This window comes from Balaenoptera acutorostrata, chromosome 2, assembly GCF_949987535.1.
Source record: "Balaenoptera acutorostrata chromosome 2, mBalAcu1.1, whole genome shotgun sequence".
NCBI classification, from domain to species: Eukaryota; Metazoa; Chordata; class Mammalia; order Artiodactyla; family Balaenopteridae; genus Balaenoptera; species Balaenoptera acutorostrata.
The window spans coordinates 149,509,694-149,525,787 of NC_080065.1; the positions used below are offsets into that span (position 1 = coordinate 149,509,694).

At 35.1% G+C, this 16,094-nt stretch overlaps 1 protein-coding gene across 5 annotated transcripts in view; it reads left to right on the forward strand.

Moving 5' to 3' along the window:
• HMMR (hyaluronan mediated motility receptor) overlaps window positions 1-16,094 on the forward strand; it is a 29,977-nt gene that overhangs the window by 5,224 nt on the left and 8,659 nt on the right. For all 5 annotated transcript variants that reach the window (XM_057541114.1, XM_057541115.1, XM_007171447.2 and 2 more), the window contains exons 4-12: window positions 1,484-1,531; window positions 4,539-4,727; window positions 5,764-5,850; window positions 5,941-6,041; window positions 7,983-8,057; window positions 8,182-8,360; window positions 8,831-8,979; window positions 10,447-10,661; window positions 13,534-13,650. In XM_057541114.1, the coding sequence (XP_057397097.1) occupies window positions 1,517-1,531; window positions 4,539-4,727; window positions 5,764-5,850; window positions 5,941-6,041; window positions 7,983-8,057; window positions 8,182-8,360; window positions 8,831-8,979; window positions 10,447-10,661; window positions 13,534-13,650 (1,127 nt within the window). In that variant the 5' untranslated portion in view covers window positions 1,484-1,516. The remainder of the gene's footprint in view (window positions 1-1,483; window positions 1,532-4,538; window positions 4,728-5,763; window positions 5,851-5,940; window positions 6,042-7,982; window positions 8,058-8,181; window positions 8,361-8,830; window positions 8,980-10,446; window positions 10,662-13,533; window positions 13,651-16,094) is intronic.

Here is a 16,094-nt window from a genome sequence, read left to right on the forward strand (position 1 = left end):
AATGTTTTTGGAATAACTTGGGTATGTGAATCTACTTTTTCATCTGTATATTTTGTGAAATCTAAATATAGATAGATATTTCTAATGAAAATTTAGCATCTGAATTGAGATGTGCTGTAAGTGTAAAATATACAGCAAATTTTGAAGACCTAGTACCAAATATATAAAATATCTTGTTAATAATTTTATACTAATGACATGTTGAAATAATATTTTTGATATCTTGGGTAAAGTAAAATGTATTATTAAAAATTTTACGTTTTAAATATGGCTACTAGAAAATTTGAAAATATGTACATAGCTTGCATTATATTTTTATGGGCAGCACTGATACAGATACCCTTTTCTTGGAAATTGATGTAAATTTCTTGACTTGAATTTCTTGGAGAAACAGTTCTGAAATTTAAAACTAAATTACAAACAAGTTTGTGTAAAACTCCTACGTAATAGGCCTTCCTTGGTAGAAAATGCTATCAGGCGTGAAATTAAACATGAGACTGGTGGCCCTCCCCCAACTTAGAAATATATGAAACACATTTTGTTCAAGGTGTTTATGACTTTTCTTCCATCTTTAGATGGAAAAGATAGATATTCTGTTTTGGGCCATTATCTCAGAAAGGCTGTTGGATATAAAAAGATACGTAAAAATACATCTTATTGAGAATAAAGGCAATGAGTAGATTAGAATCAGTTTGTATTATTTCAGTTTTTCTTTATGTTTTTGCACTTGTAGTTTTTTTTCATATTTGGGATCTAAGTTTAAGCTGATTTCTCTTTTTTTTTTTTTTTAATAAATTTATTTTATTTATTTTTGGCTGCATTGGGTCCTCGCCGCTGCGCACGGGCCTTCTCCAGCCGCGGCGATCAGGGGGCCACTCTTCGTCGTTGCTCGTCGTTGCGGTGCACGGGCCTCCCACTGCGGTGGCCTCTCCCTGCGGAGCACAGGCTCTAGGCGTGCGGGCCCCAGCAGCCGCGGCACGTGGGCTTCAGCAGCTGTGGCTCGCACGCTCTAGAGCGCAGGCTCAGTAGTTGCGGCGCACGGGCTCAGTTGCTCCGCGTCACGCGGGATCCCCCCGGACCAGGACCCGAACCCGCGCCCCCCCGCATTGGCAGGCGGATTCCCAACCACTGCGCCACCGGGGAAGCCCTGATTTTTCTTTTTAAGAGTCTTTTTTTTTCTGAGATAGCATACTTAAGTATGTAAAATGTATTGCTGTTTAACATTAGAAAAGAGGACCTGTTCTTTTCAGTGGACTTGTTAGCAAAAGCCTCATCTATTGGGGTAAAAATGTTCAAGCCTGAGATATTTTAAGATTTGAAGAAACTTTTCCTTCATTTGCTAGGTAAGTCACCTACAAAATATTTTATAGAGTCAGTGAAATGTTTGGAACCCTTAATCTTTTCTGATAACTAAAAATCAAATTTGGCTATGGTATTTGTGGCACTTAAATTTGATCGTCTCTGTTCTTTGATTTTCAAATAGAAAGAATCTCAAAAGAATGAAAAAGATTTGAAGATGTTGGAAAAAGAGGTAAGCAATACTTTCAACTTACTGAAAAGTAAGTGCAATATCATGGAAAAAGAGTTACCCATAGTTAAGAGACAAGGATTCTGTTGCTTTGAGGAGTCATATAGTGAGGCATATGTACCATCCAGGCCAGTACCTAAGTACCAATCCTTGGCTTGGATACCATATTTTACAGCTTGGTTGTCAATGTGGTATGCAATTTGTTAGCATACTAAGGGACGGATTCAAGATAATCTACTTCATGAAAAACTGATAACTAAAACTCAATATGTTAGTTTATTACAACTGTACGTGGATCAAATATTAACCTTTACTCATAGCATACACTCTTCCTATATAGTAATCTATGTGTTAAGACAGTAACTAGCTAGAAAACTTGGTGAGCATGAAATCCTAGCAGGTTATTTGAATTGTGATGGAGTTGTGCTAACTTACTGCATCTCTGCACTATAGGTATATGCCTTCCTCAAGGATAAAATGACCTACTGCCTGTACTATCCAATATAGTAGCCATTCACCACGTGTCTCTATTTAAATAAAATTAAGAATTCAGTTCTTCAGTTCCACTAGTCACATTTCACCTGCTCAATAGGCACTTGTGGTAAGTGGCTACCATACTGCACAGTGCATTTCCATCGTAGCAGAAATCTCTGTTGAGCAAAGCTGACCTAAAAAACCTGCCTACTTCCCTAAGCAGGGCGAGGCTGGTCACTGCCAGCTTTTCTTTTCTGGCAGTCTTTTTTCTGTGTTTCCATTACTGAGCAACTCTTTCTAGTAGACATATTCTTTTTTTTTTTTTAAGAATTTTCTATTTACTTATTTATTTATATTTTTTGGCCACACCACATGGCATGTGGGATCTTAGTTCCCGACCAGGGATCAAACCTGTGCCCCCTGCATTGGAAGCGTGGAGTCTTAACCACTGGACCGCCAGGGAAGTCCCCTAGACATATTCTTTTGACGTATTAAAACTTACTATTGATTACAGTTAAATGTTGGCTTAAGATCAAAAATATGTCAAAATAACTTTGCAAATCTCTGCCCTTGTTGCTCTGATCCTTTTTGTATTTATTTTAGTAATATTGGCTGTCATTTTATTGAGGATACATGCCTATGATGTAGGAGTTAATACTTAGATATATAATAACTGAGTGTCACCAAGTCTCTATGAGATAGCTGGTGAGTGAGTGGCAGTGCCAGGATTAGAACTGGTAATTTGTATCAGTTACTTAATCTTTTAGAATAGAAATTTTTGACAAATACAGCTCTATTTTATTTAAGCCCCACAGTATTTGTTGTTTGTTTGATTAATTTGAATTAATTATCAATATTTAAAAGTAAAATATGCAAAACAAATTCAGATTTCTGACTTCTCTTGCAAAATTAGAAGATCTGATAGCACAGTTTCCGCATCCGTTGCCTTCTTTAGACCCCACATTTGCTCAGTCAGTCCTCGCCTGGCTCTCTTATTTATATTATCTGCTTGGTCATGTAGGTGTTTGAGTTTACAGTCCTTTTTTTGGAGCTTAAGTTTCTTTAGCTGAAAAAAGTGTGATGTAGATAATCTCAGCCTCCTTTTTTCTGCTTTATGCTGTGCTATCAACATTGGTTTTAAACCAATAATGTAGGCATAAAGAATCTTATGGTAGGGAATCTTAAAGCTCGTTCAGTCCCTAGCATCTAGTTTACAGCTATATATGTAAGTGGTGCTTGATATAGTTTTAGTAAAAGCAATTGGCTTAGAATACTGAGATTAGTATGAATACAAAGCCAATAAGGGTAGAAAATACTTTTCATGTGATTTAATGCAGCTGTGCTTTCTTGATACTTTTATACCCAGCTAATAGTCTATTTTGGTAAATGTTTTATGTGCACTAGAAAAGAATGTATATGCACTCGTTGGTTATAGTGGTCTATATATGAGAATTAGTTCAAGCTGTTTAACAGTTTTCTTCAGGTCTTTATCTGTACTGATATTTTTGTCTGCTTATTCTACCAGTTACAGAGAAAGGTATTTTTAAATTTGTAGCTCTGGGGATTAGCCTATTTATCTTTTTAATTCTGTCAGTTTTTGCTTTGTATATTTTGAAGTTATGATATTACTTTGTTGTGCACAACAAATTTAAGATTATGTCTTCCTCTTGAAATAATCTTTTACCCGTAAAATTCTTTATTCCTAGTAATATTTTTTGCCTTAAAGTCTACTTTGTATGATATTAACATAGCCATACCAGCTTTCTTTTGTTTAATGCTTACATGGTAAATCTTTTCCGATCCCTTTATTGTCAATCTATCTATGTCCTTAAAGTGCACATCTTACAAACACCTGGGATCACTTTCCTTCAGCCTGAAGAACTTCCTTTAGAATTCCTTATGCAGTTCTACTGTTGACAAATACTCTCAGCCTTTTTTTTTTCCCCTCTGAAAACATCTGTATGTCACCTTCATATTTTCAAAGGATATTTTCATTGAGAATAAAATTTTTGATTGGCAGATTTTCTGCATACATTTTAAACATTTCATTGTCTTCTGGCTTCCACATTTTCTGTTGACAAGTATGTGTTTTTGATTTAGGTTTTGGTTTTTACCTAGTAATTGCAGCAGGAATGATGGCTTGCTGGTGCCTACCATATCCTACTCAGAAGCCCAGTTCTGCTTCCCCAGAAATGAAAAAGATATTTAGCATTTCAAGCTATAATTTGACTTCCTATAATTAGAACTAGAGTAAAGAAGAACTTTTATAGGTAGAAATACCTTAAAAGTGAATAAACAGTTTAATTACACCTAGAAGTTTATGACAGTTCAAATCCTCTGTTCTTAAAATGCTTACAGTTTTTCAAGATGTGTCATAAAATAAATATGATTGCTGAAACAGCTAAGAATATCTAAGAGCATCACGTCACAATCAGAAGTTTGTCTAGAACTTTAATATTTTGATTATCAGTAGCATTTAGTGATTATGTTGGCAGTAATCAGTGAATTATTCATTCATCACCTTGTTTCTGTCCAGATTCGTGTTCTTGTGCAGGAACGTGGTGCTCAGGACAAGCGGATCCAGGATCTGGAAGCTGAGTTGGAGAAGATGGAAGCAAAGCTAAATGCTACCGTCAGGGAAAAAACATCTCTCTCTGCAAGTAATGCTTCACTGGAAAAACAGCTTATTGAATTAACCAGGACTAATGAGCTACTAAAATCTAAGGTATTTGAACCTCATGATAATATTTACAATTGAATAAATAATAAACGTGTTTTTTTTCCTCATATAGCTGTTTGGGAATTTTAGGCCTAGTTTAGTCATTTTCCTTCACTAAATGTACTTTAAATATTAAGCTGCTTCCAGTAGGAATTATTATTGCATCTTTTTTATTTTGGTGCCTGGCACATAAGAGGTTATAAACAAAACAGTTTACTTTTTGTTTTAATGTCTGACATTTTCTCACCTTCTTCAAAGTCACCCCCAATAAATAAGGCCACTAATAAATGTTGCAGAATTTACATCTAGAAGTATCTTTAAAGATCTTTCTCTGAAATAAATAATAGCATAATAGCAAGCTTCCATCTCAAATCCTTTTGGAAATATAGTGGGAAATGAATAATTGTGTGAACTAAATGTGTTCAATAGATAAATTGTATTTATCAATATTAATATACTAATGATCTTAAAGGACTTAACATGGTCGTCTTGCTTTTTTACAGAAGTAGAAGGAAGCTGTAAATCACTGTTCAGCTTAATAAGAGTCATTTATTCAGGGCCTGTAATGTGCTGAGCTCTTTGCTTACAAAGGGAGTAAGGATGCGTAAGAATTAAGCACGGGGAAGGGAGCAGATTCCTGGTCCCCACTCAGGGAGATTCTGATTTATTAGGCCTGCGATGGACCCTATAGTCTGCATATTTCAAAGTAGACCAAACAATGCAGATGCATTTTGTTAAGCAAACACACTTTACAAAATTCTCTCCAAGAAGCTTGTTTTAGAGCCACACAGTGGACTTTCTAGCATATACAGGTAAATGACCACTGAAGCTGATTTCAAAAGCAGACCAGAAAGCCACATGAAGGAATAGGAGAGACAAGAACAGTAGTAGTGTAAAACCAGTAATCCTGGCTCTTTTCTCTACCAGAGTATGTTGTAGGCAAATAATAGTCCCAATAATAGATAATCAATATTTAAGTGATTTTTTTTTACAGGACTTAATAGAAAATATTTCTCGATTTTTTAATGTTTGTTGTACTTAGTTTTCTGATGATAGTAACCAGAAGAATTTGAGAATTCTAAGCCTTGAGTTGATGAAACTTAGAAACAAAAGAGAAATAAAGATGAAGGTGAGTGATACCTTTGGTAAGTCTGCTGTGTCTGGAACGGGGGATCTGAACAAGTTCTCATTTCCTAAAACAGATATTTCTATTGTGTAGAGCATGATGGCTAAGCAAGAAGGCATGGAGGTGAAGCTGCAGGTCACCCAGAAGAATCTCGAAGAGTCTCAGGAGAAAATAGCACAACTTAAGGGGAAACTGTGAGTGACTAAAAGGAAAGAGATTCCTTTGTATAACCAATTTGTGTGTGTGTGTGTGTGTGTGTGTAACCAATTTTTGATTTACCTTTCTCGGCTAGTTATTTATTGAGACTTTAACCTTCCCTTCATACTTACCTCATTGCCTGTCTCTACTTGCCCTATTTCTCTTCCTAAGTGACAGTTGAGCCCTAATCATTCCCAAACATTTTATGCTGAAAGATGTATGAATGTATTACTTTTGTACATCTTCTATATCAATGATGAGGAAAGACTCATAGTCTTTCTAACAACATAATCTTATGGAGGTTGTAATGAGACCAAAACTGAGAAGTATTGGTATAGGAAGCTGTGATTAATGCACAATCCTAGCCTTCTTTTTATTACTCAACTGTAATTCATATACAGTAAAATGCACAGATCGTAAGTATTCAGTTTAGTGACTTTTGACAATTGTATACACCTGTATAACCACCACCCACATAAGGTAGAGAGTGTGGCCATCCCCTTAGAAAGTTCCTTCATGCTCCTTCCTGCTCCCCTGTTCCTCCCCCATGGCTGCCCCCGTACCCCTGCAACCACTTTCTGACTTCTATCATCATAAATTAATTTGGCCTTTTTGGGGACATTTATTACCACATGCATGCATATGTGTGTATATGTGGCTTCTTTTGTTTAAGATAATTTTTTGAGATTCAGCCATACTGTTGTGTGTATTATAATTTGCTCCTTTCATTTCTGAGTAGTATTCCATTATATGAATATACCTCCATTTGTTTATTATTCTCCTATTGATCAATACTTGGGTTTCCAGTTTTTGACTATTATCAATAAGTCTACTATATATGCCTTTTTGTAGACACAGGCTTTTATTTCTCTGAGTAAATATCTAGGAGTGGAATTTCTGTGTCATAGGGTTGTATACATATTACGTTTTTTAAAACACTCAAAGTGGTTTTGCTGTTTTACACTCCCACCTAACAATGTGTGATAGTTTCATCTGTTCCATATCTTCATCAACATTTGATGTTGTCATCTATTTGATTTCGGCCTTTCTAGTGGATGTGAAGTAGTATCTCATTTGTGATTTTATTTATTTATTTTAATTTATTTATTTTATTTATTCTTAGCTGCATTGGGTCTTCGTTGCTGCGCGTAGGCTTTTCTCTAGTTGCGGTGAGCGGGGGCTACTCTTCATAGCGGCGCATGGGCTTCTCATTACGGTGGCTTCTCTTGTTGCAGAGCACAGGCTCTAGGCGCACGGGCTTCAGTAGTTGTGGCACGTGGGCTCAGTAGTTGTGGCACGTGGGCTCAGTAGTTGTGGCGCACGGGCTTAGTTGCTCCGTGGCATGTGGGATCTTCCCGGACCAAGGCTCAAACCCATGTCCCCTGCATTGGCAGGCGGATTCTTAACCACTGCACCACCAGGGAAGTCCCTCATTTGTGATTTTAATTTGTTGTTATTAATGTCGAGCATCTTTTTATGTGCTTATTGACCATTCGTATATATCCTTTTGTAAGGTGTCTGTTTAAGTCGCTTGCCCGTTTCTCAAATTGTGGTGTTTGGAGGAGGTAAACACATAAGTAATTGAATATAAGGCAGCCTGGAACAAAGGCTTTGTGGCACACAAAATGCTGTTTTGTATGTGGGGAAGCTAGGAAAGCTACAGAGAAGATGATTTCTGCTACACTTGGAGTGTTGCAGATGATGACTCTCATCATCATAACCCTTTTGTCAGAATATATTTGGAAAGCTTTCTTACTTAAAAAAAAACAATTGAGCCTCCTATTTGCATATATTAAGTTGTCAACTTGAGAGGTCACATAAGTGAATGGTTAGGAGTTTGGACTCTGGAGTCAGCCTACCTGAGATAACAGTATCTGGTACAGAGTAAGCATTATGCATGATTATTGTGTATATTAATATGTGCAATTTTTTTTTAGTATTTCAATAGAGAAAGAAAAGATTGATGAAAAATCTGAAACAGAAAAACTTTTAGAATACATCGAAGAAATAAGGTAATATGAAGAGTAGTTTTAAATTGGACTTTATTTTGTTGAACTGTGATGAATACATCATTTTCATCTAATGTTCCCTATGCTTAAATAGATGTGCTCTTCAACATAATTTGTTTTAATGCAGTTGTGCATCAGATCAAGTGGAAAAATACAAGCTAGATATTGCCCAGTTAGAAGAAAATCTGAAAGAGAAGAATCATGAAGTTTTAAGCCTTAAGCAGTCTCTGGAGGAAAATGTTGCTATATTGTCTAAACAAGTGGAAGACATGAATGCTAAATGCCAGCTGCTTGAAAAAGAAAAAGGTATTACACTGTTTATAGTACTTCTTTCTTTAGATAAGTACTACCGATGATATTTTTTAAAAGTACTGCTATGTTATAACAACTTTCTAAAATAATTATATAAACAACAAAAATTTTGTTCTATGTTTGGGAATTTTTGTCTTTTATGATATTTGTTATCTGTTTATTTCAATATATTTCTTGTCTTGATTGAAATATATGTAGTTGTGCAGTTCTTGACTTCCCCATTGGGTGGCCATTTAAAATTGGTAGATACATAGAACTAGGTTTGAGGGTTTTCTTATATAATATACATACTATTTTATATATAGTAATCATACCAACTTCAGAGTTATTTTTCCCCCCTTTGGAAATACTTGATCTCTGTAACATGCTATAAAGCAGTATAGTGGGATATTATGGGAATCTGGGTTTCTCAAAGTCAGTATTAGTATCTAATTACAGCATTGTTAATGTTCTCCTTTTTCTAGAAGACCTCATCAATAGGGACAGAGAACAGGATGAAAATCTAAACTCTGAGATGCAAAACTTAAAAGAGAGGTCTGTTCTTGAGCAACAAGAACATGAAGAGCTACAACAAAAAGTATTGCAAATTGATTCACTTCTGCAACAAGAGAAGGTAGTTTACTACAATGTTTTAAAACACTAGTGCTTCTTTTAGGTAATACATCTCCCTGTGTATCAGAAAACCTTTAAATTGTATATGTCCTTTGATCCATCAGTTTTACTTCTAGAATCTTATCCTGAGGAAATAATCGTGCCTATGCCGCATATTTAACTGCTGTTCACCACAGGGTTATTCATAATGTGAAAAAATTCAATCAACAGTTGAAGCAAAATAAGGAAATTGTTTTAAAAAATTTTTCAGCACATTCTTGTGTTAGATTACTACATAGGCATTTACAGTTCTATGGTAAAAGAGTGTCTAATTAGACAAGAAAGGAAACTGACAGTTTTTTAAAATGCAGATTACATAAAGAACACTTTACATATCAATGAGGAAAAAAAGTTCACTAAAAAAAAAAAAATAGGCATAGGATGGAAATAGATAACTCTTAGAAGTAGAAATTCAGATAGCTTCGGGAATTCCCTGGCGGTCCAGTGATTAGGACTCCATGCTTCCACTGCAGGGGGCCCAGGTTCGATCCCTGGTCGGGGAACTAGGATCCCACAAGCTGCGTGGTGCAGCCAAAAAATAAAAAAAATTTTAAAAATAAATAAATTCAGGTAGCCTGTAAACACGAGAAGATGCTCTACCTTAGCAGTAATCCAAGAAATAAAAATAATTTGTTTTTGTCACTTACAAGATTGGCACATATTAAAACATTTACTACTATGACACATTGGTGAGAGTTGGGCAAGCAGGCATTCACATGCACATGAAATATTATATCGTTGGGCAATCTGCAACAACAAAGGAATTAAGTAGATCTGTATATATTGACTTGAAAAGATCTCAACTACTATTTTTATGATATTTTAAATGACCTTTACATACACAGTATATATCATTTACACTTTAAGTATATAAATATATAGAAAAAGACCATAAGGCATAGAATACCAAGCCTAGTGGTTATCTCTGGAATGGGAAAACTAAGGTTAGAATACAAGTAGGCAATTTTCATTTTATTTGTAATGTTAGAATTTTTTCACAAGTGATTTACTTGTATTTATTTATTCATATTTCCTCATCTTATATAACATTAAAATATTTTATATAACATTGAAATCATAGTACTCTTTTTATATAAATCATGAGAAAAATGGTAAAAGTCAGTTGTAGAATATGATTTTAGTTTTCTAAGTGTGTGTGTGTGTGTGTGTGTGTGTGTTGCGTAGGAAAAAAGACTGAAATAACGTTTACCATAATGTTAACAAGGTGTAGGGTATAATCCATGATAAAATGAATATGATATCTCTCTATTTTTCAAGTTTCCTGGAGGCTCTTGAATTTAGTGTCCATACTTCATCATCTGGACTTCTTTTTTGCCCTCAGTAAAACCTCACAAATCATTAAATTTAATTATTTATTAAATTTTTTAAAGCTTTCAAATTATTTTGATGGTTTTCTATTTGGATGCAGGAATTATCTTCTAGTCTTCAACAGAAGCTATGTTCTTTTCAAGAGGAAATGGTTAAAGAGAGGAATCTCTTTGAGGGAGAATTAAAGCAAGCACTGGATGAGCTAGATAAATTACAGCAAAAGGAGGAACAAGTTGAAAGCCTGGTCAAGCAATTGGAAGAGGAATCAGGGTCTAGAGGTGAAGAAATAAAACTCCTAGAAGAAAGGCTGAAAGGGTTTGTATTAATAAGACTTCATTTTTATATATGACTTCAGATGTTAACAAGTGTTTTCTAGTACATTCTGTCAGGATTCTCACACCAATCATGTGAGTGGTGAGGTTGGAATTATTTTACAAATAAGGGATAAACACAGACAGGTAAAGTACATGCACAGGATGTGCATATAAACAAGTATGATAGCCAAAGTCAGAAGCCATGCCCTTTCTTTATTTAAGGCCCAAGGTTTAACTAAAGAGAGTTTTAATAACCAAAATTTTGGATTCCTATACTGCTCTTATATTTTCTAAAAATTATTGGACATTAACATTACAATGATAACATTTAGAAAAACACCCAAAATAATAAGATTCCCACCCTTTAATAAGAAACATTTCCATTTTTTGTCCATATGTGCATCATAGTGTAAGTTATACTTTTAATTACCTCTTTTGAGGGAGCACAAACACTTCAGAAGTAACAATCAAAAAGCACAATGGGAGAAAAACAACCAGGACTGGGAAACGTTCAAAAATTAAAAATTTGTCATTAAAAGTAGAAAGCCTGGGGCTTCCCTGGTGGTGCAGTGGTTAGGAATCCGCCTGCCATTGCAGGGGACACGGGTTCGAGCCCTGGTCCAGGAAGATCCCACATGCCACAGAGCAACTAAGCCCGTGCGCCACAACTACTGAGCCTGCACTCTAGAGCCCGTGAGCCACAACTACTGAGCCCACGTGCCAAAAATACTGAAGCCCGGACACCTAGAGCCTGTGCTCTGCAACAAGAGAAGCCACCAAGGTGAGAAGCCTGCGCACCTCAGCAAAGAGCAGCCCCCGCTCGGCACAACCAGAGAAAGCCCGCGCACAGTAACAAAGACCCACTGCAGCCAAAAATAAAATAAATAAATTTATAAAAAAATAAGTAAATAAATAACCTCAGTCTCCAAAGCCAGAAAGAGGAGGAGGACAATTTCAGGTAGACAAAGCTAGTGGATTTAAAAAAAAAAAAAGTAGAAAGCCTAAGATCTCATGCTTTTTTTTTTTTTTTTAAACTCTTATTCCACATTATTTTCATCACATTATAGGTCCTTCTCCACTACATTTATTTAAATGGGTTTAGGGACTTCCCTGGTGGTGCAGTGGTTAAGAACCCACCTTCCAATGCAGGGGACTGGGGTTCGATCCCTGGTCAGGGTATTAGATCCCACATGCGTGCTGCAACTAAGAATTCACATGCCACAACTAAGGATGTGCATGCCGCAACTAACAACCTGCAACAAAGGAGCCCACCTGCCGCAACTAAGACACAACCAAAATAAATAAAATAAAATAAAAATAAAAAGTTTAAGTTGTTAAAAAAAAAAAGAAGAGAGTCAGCTAATAAATACAGAAGGTATAAAAACAAAACAAAAATATCTGGGTTGATTCTTGAGTTCAATTTGTGAATAAATATTTGAATCCTTGGGATTTCAGCTGTAAAACATTTTCTAGCAAGGAACCATGGACTAGACATAAAGCTACAGAATTGCCACTTATTTCACAAGTGTGTATCTGTCTCTTATTAGGTACTTTTGTTATTAATCCCTTTTCAGTTTTCTTTTAGTTGTTACTGATTTAAAAAACACCAAAGTTTTATCTATGCTTGCATTTTGGGGAACACTACCAAAGTGTACTTAGGGGGATTGTTCTATACTGCAACCAGCCCCAGGGAACAAGAAACTTGAGTGGATGATGTCAGTTTAGGAAAGAAAGATGAGATAATCATTTATTCCAACTCAAAGAACTCAGTCCAGAGGTCAGGAGATAAGGATTTTATTCCTAGATCTGTTAACTAGTTGTGTGATTCTGAGCAAGACAATCTTAATTTCTTTTATTTTCTGTTTCATTAGATATAAAATAAAGGAGTTTTACGAGATCATTTCTAAGGTTCTTTCCAGCCTGGAAATTTCAAGCTTAAGAGAAAAATTTAGAAGTTGACAATGATTCCTCTAGGGGGCAGGAAAGAGAATATTTTTATTATAAACCCTTTAGTACTAGTTGATTGCTTTTAGCTGTGGTATATATTTTTTAAACACTATACTCATTACAGAAGGAATTTGACCAACTATCTTGTCTCAGTGTCCAACTTAGTCTGTAAGTGAATAATGCTTCTTACTTACAGTTTTTATTAGTTCTTTAAAAGATCTCATAAGCTCATATGCCTATCAAAAAAGTTGTATCACCATTGTGGTAATATGTAATATTAATATTTTTAAAAATCTCTATAGATTTGTAGTATATATTTATAAAGATGTCTTAAAAGCCATTCTGTCTATGCAAAGTAGTCCACTAAATAAGTTGTTGAATCTTTGGATAATTAACAATTTATTATGTGGGTAATTGGTATAATCAAAATAAATCTACATAGTTCCATAACTCTTTTTTCAAAAGAACTCTTAAAATGAAGTTAACTTAACTGTACCTAGTGTTCCTTAAATGTCTAAATGCAGAGAATTAAATTTTATTCAACCCTAGTGCTTTTTAACTGGTAATCCTTCACATTCTTTAGTTTTGGCTGCTATCAAGATTCTGTTTCAGAGTCTTTTTAATCTACTTTCTTCCAAAAAAGTGTTTAAACTACCTACCTGAGTATGTATGATATGAAACGATAAATAAGTAAATTAGGATGAAAACAGAAGTAAAATAAAAGCAGGAAAGATAAAATGAAGCTGTATGTAAATGAACAGGCTATTAGATGTAGGTCATAAATTTAGGTCTAAGCTGCCAGTATCTGATATAAACATGAAGATATGGGATATATGATTCACAGTGTCAAAGGTACATCCTAGTCTCTTTCTGAGACTAATGATTTGCAGTTAGCATTTTGTCTTTTAACTGTTCCTTTTTCTTAGGAAAGAAGTTGAACTGGAGAAAAGTAACGCTGCTCACGCTCAGGCCACACTGCTTTTGCAGGAAAGGTATAACAGTACAGTGCAGAGCCTGGGAGATGTTACCGCTCAGTTTGAAAGGTATTTGTATGGGGAGACTGCACTCTCGAACACACATGAGCAAGGAGGGGTGTTTACGTAGGAACATCTATCAACAAAACAATCACAAGAATAAAACAATTGGTATTACTTTAAATTCCATAGTGTCCAATCATAAATGGGCATTTAATGTTACCTCATATCTTAGAATATATAGTAATTTCCCTTTCCCACTACCCACTTCAAATTTCATGCATTCTCAGACCTTTGGCACTTCTGTCTGACTCTCCTGATGTCATCATTTTCCTCATGAAGAATCCTAAAGCTTTTATTTCCCCTTCATCAAACCTGTAAACGCATCTACATCTATGCTCATCCCATCTTCCTCCCAATTATTACAGATGAAGTATCTAATTCCTTTAACCTTCAGTGACCTCATGCTATCATTTATCCCTTGTCTCATAATTTTCAGCCTTTCTTCTAGAATTTTTCCAGTCAATATTAAAACATGTTAATGTGCCTTCATCTTTAAAATACATTTTTAAAAACTCTCTGTTTACCCCCCACTTCCTTCTGCAGTTATCCAATAACACCTGTCACTCCCAGCACCCTTCTTACCCCAAAATTCTACTCCTCTTCATAGCCTTTTTTTTTTTTTGGCCATGCAGTTTGTGAGATCTTAGTTCCCCCAACCAGGGATCGAACCCGTGCCCCCTGCAGTGGAAGCGTGGAGTCCCAACCAACCACTGGACCACCAATGAATTCCCCCCATCTTCTTCTTTTTTTTTTTTTTTAATTTATTGAAATATAGTTGATTTACAGTGTTGTGTTAATTTCTGCTGTATTGCAAAGTGATTTAGTTATACATATATATACATTCCTTTTCATATTCTTTTCCATTATGGCTTGCTTGTCACAGGATATTGAATATAGTTCCCTGTGCTATACAGTAGGACCTTGTTGTTGCTCCATCCTATATATAATAGTTTGCATCTCATAGCCCATCTTCTTGATAGGAGATTATATACTGTATCCACTTCTTCACTTCCAATTTTTCTCACTTGTTATTTTCCCTTTTTTTAAAGTTTATTTTGGAGGGGACTACAAATTGCAAAGGATAATACAACAAATACCAATACATCACACAGTCTCACACCAAGAGTATATTAACATTAACATTTTTACTTATTTACTTTATATAATTTGGGGGGAAGGGCTCTTCTTTATCTATTTTAGTATGTTCAATAAATAGAAAAGATATACAATGTATACATAAATTATAAAGCATAAAGGTAAAATTAACGTGCATGAGCTTATAGAAGACAACCTACAGGCTAAAAGATTTTCAACCGCTTGGTATATATATGAGTTCTTCCACTATCCCATCTTCATGCCTTCATGCTTTCCCCCGACAGATAACACCATCTCAGAGTCTACATTGATTATTTCCTTGCTTTTTTTCCTGTGTATAATTTTATAGCATGTATATCCATATGAATAATATATTATCTAATTTTGTTTTTTCCTGAACTTCACCAAAAATGTCATGTAGTGTATGCCATATCCTGGGACTTGCCTTTTCACTCTGCATTATGTATGTTTCTAGGATTGAATCACAATGTTGCCTGAGGCTATAGTTCATTCATGGTCACTGTTATAGAATATTTGATTTTATCAATCTACCACTATTTATCCATTCTCAGTTTGGGCTTTTGGGTTGTTTCCCATTTCTTTCATTTTATTAATAGTACTCTATGAATATTCTTGTGGTCTCCTAGTATACACGTGTAAGAATTTATCTAAAGTAATATTTAAGTGAATGTTCAACTTTAAAATTTAATGCCCAATCACTTTACAAAGTGGGTGCGAAAATCTACACTCCCACTAGTGATGTGTGAGTTCTCAATGATCTATCTCCCCTCCAAAACTTGTCAGACTTCATAAGTTTTGCCAGTGTAATAAGTGTAAAAGAGCTTTTTCTTATGGATAATTTATCTTTCCTTTTCTGTAACAGGCTTGTATGTGACTTTTTTTCATTTCTCTCTCATTTCTTTTCTTCATTGATTTGTAGTTTTTATCAGCGATATGGGTTGCAAATATCTTCTCACAAAGTGTGGCTTGTCTTTTCACTTTCTTTATGGTTTCTTCTTTTTTTTTTTTTAAAGCTTGTGTCTCACTACCTCTTTTTTTTATTAATTTTTATTTTTGGGGAGGTAACATTTATATACAATATTGTGTATGTTGTAGGTGTACAGTATCTTTTTCTGTTATACATATACATATATCTATTCATCTTCAGATTCTCTTTCCACGTAGGTTATTACAGAGTGTTGATAGACCTCCTTGGTATACATAGGTCCTTGCCGATTATCTATTTTTTTTCTTTATTTTTTTGGCTGCATCGGGTCTTAGGTGCAACACACAGGATCTTCATTGGGGCATGCGGGATCTTTCATTGCGGCATGCGGTCTCTTTGTTGCAGCGCT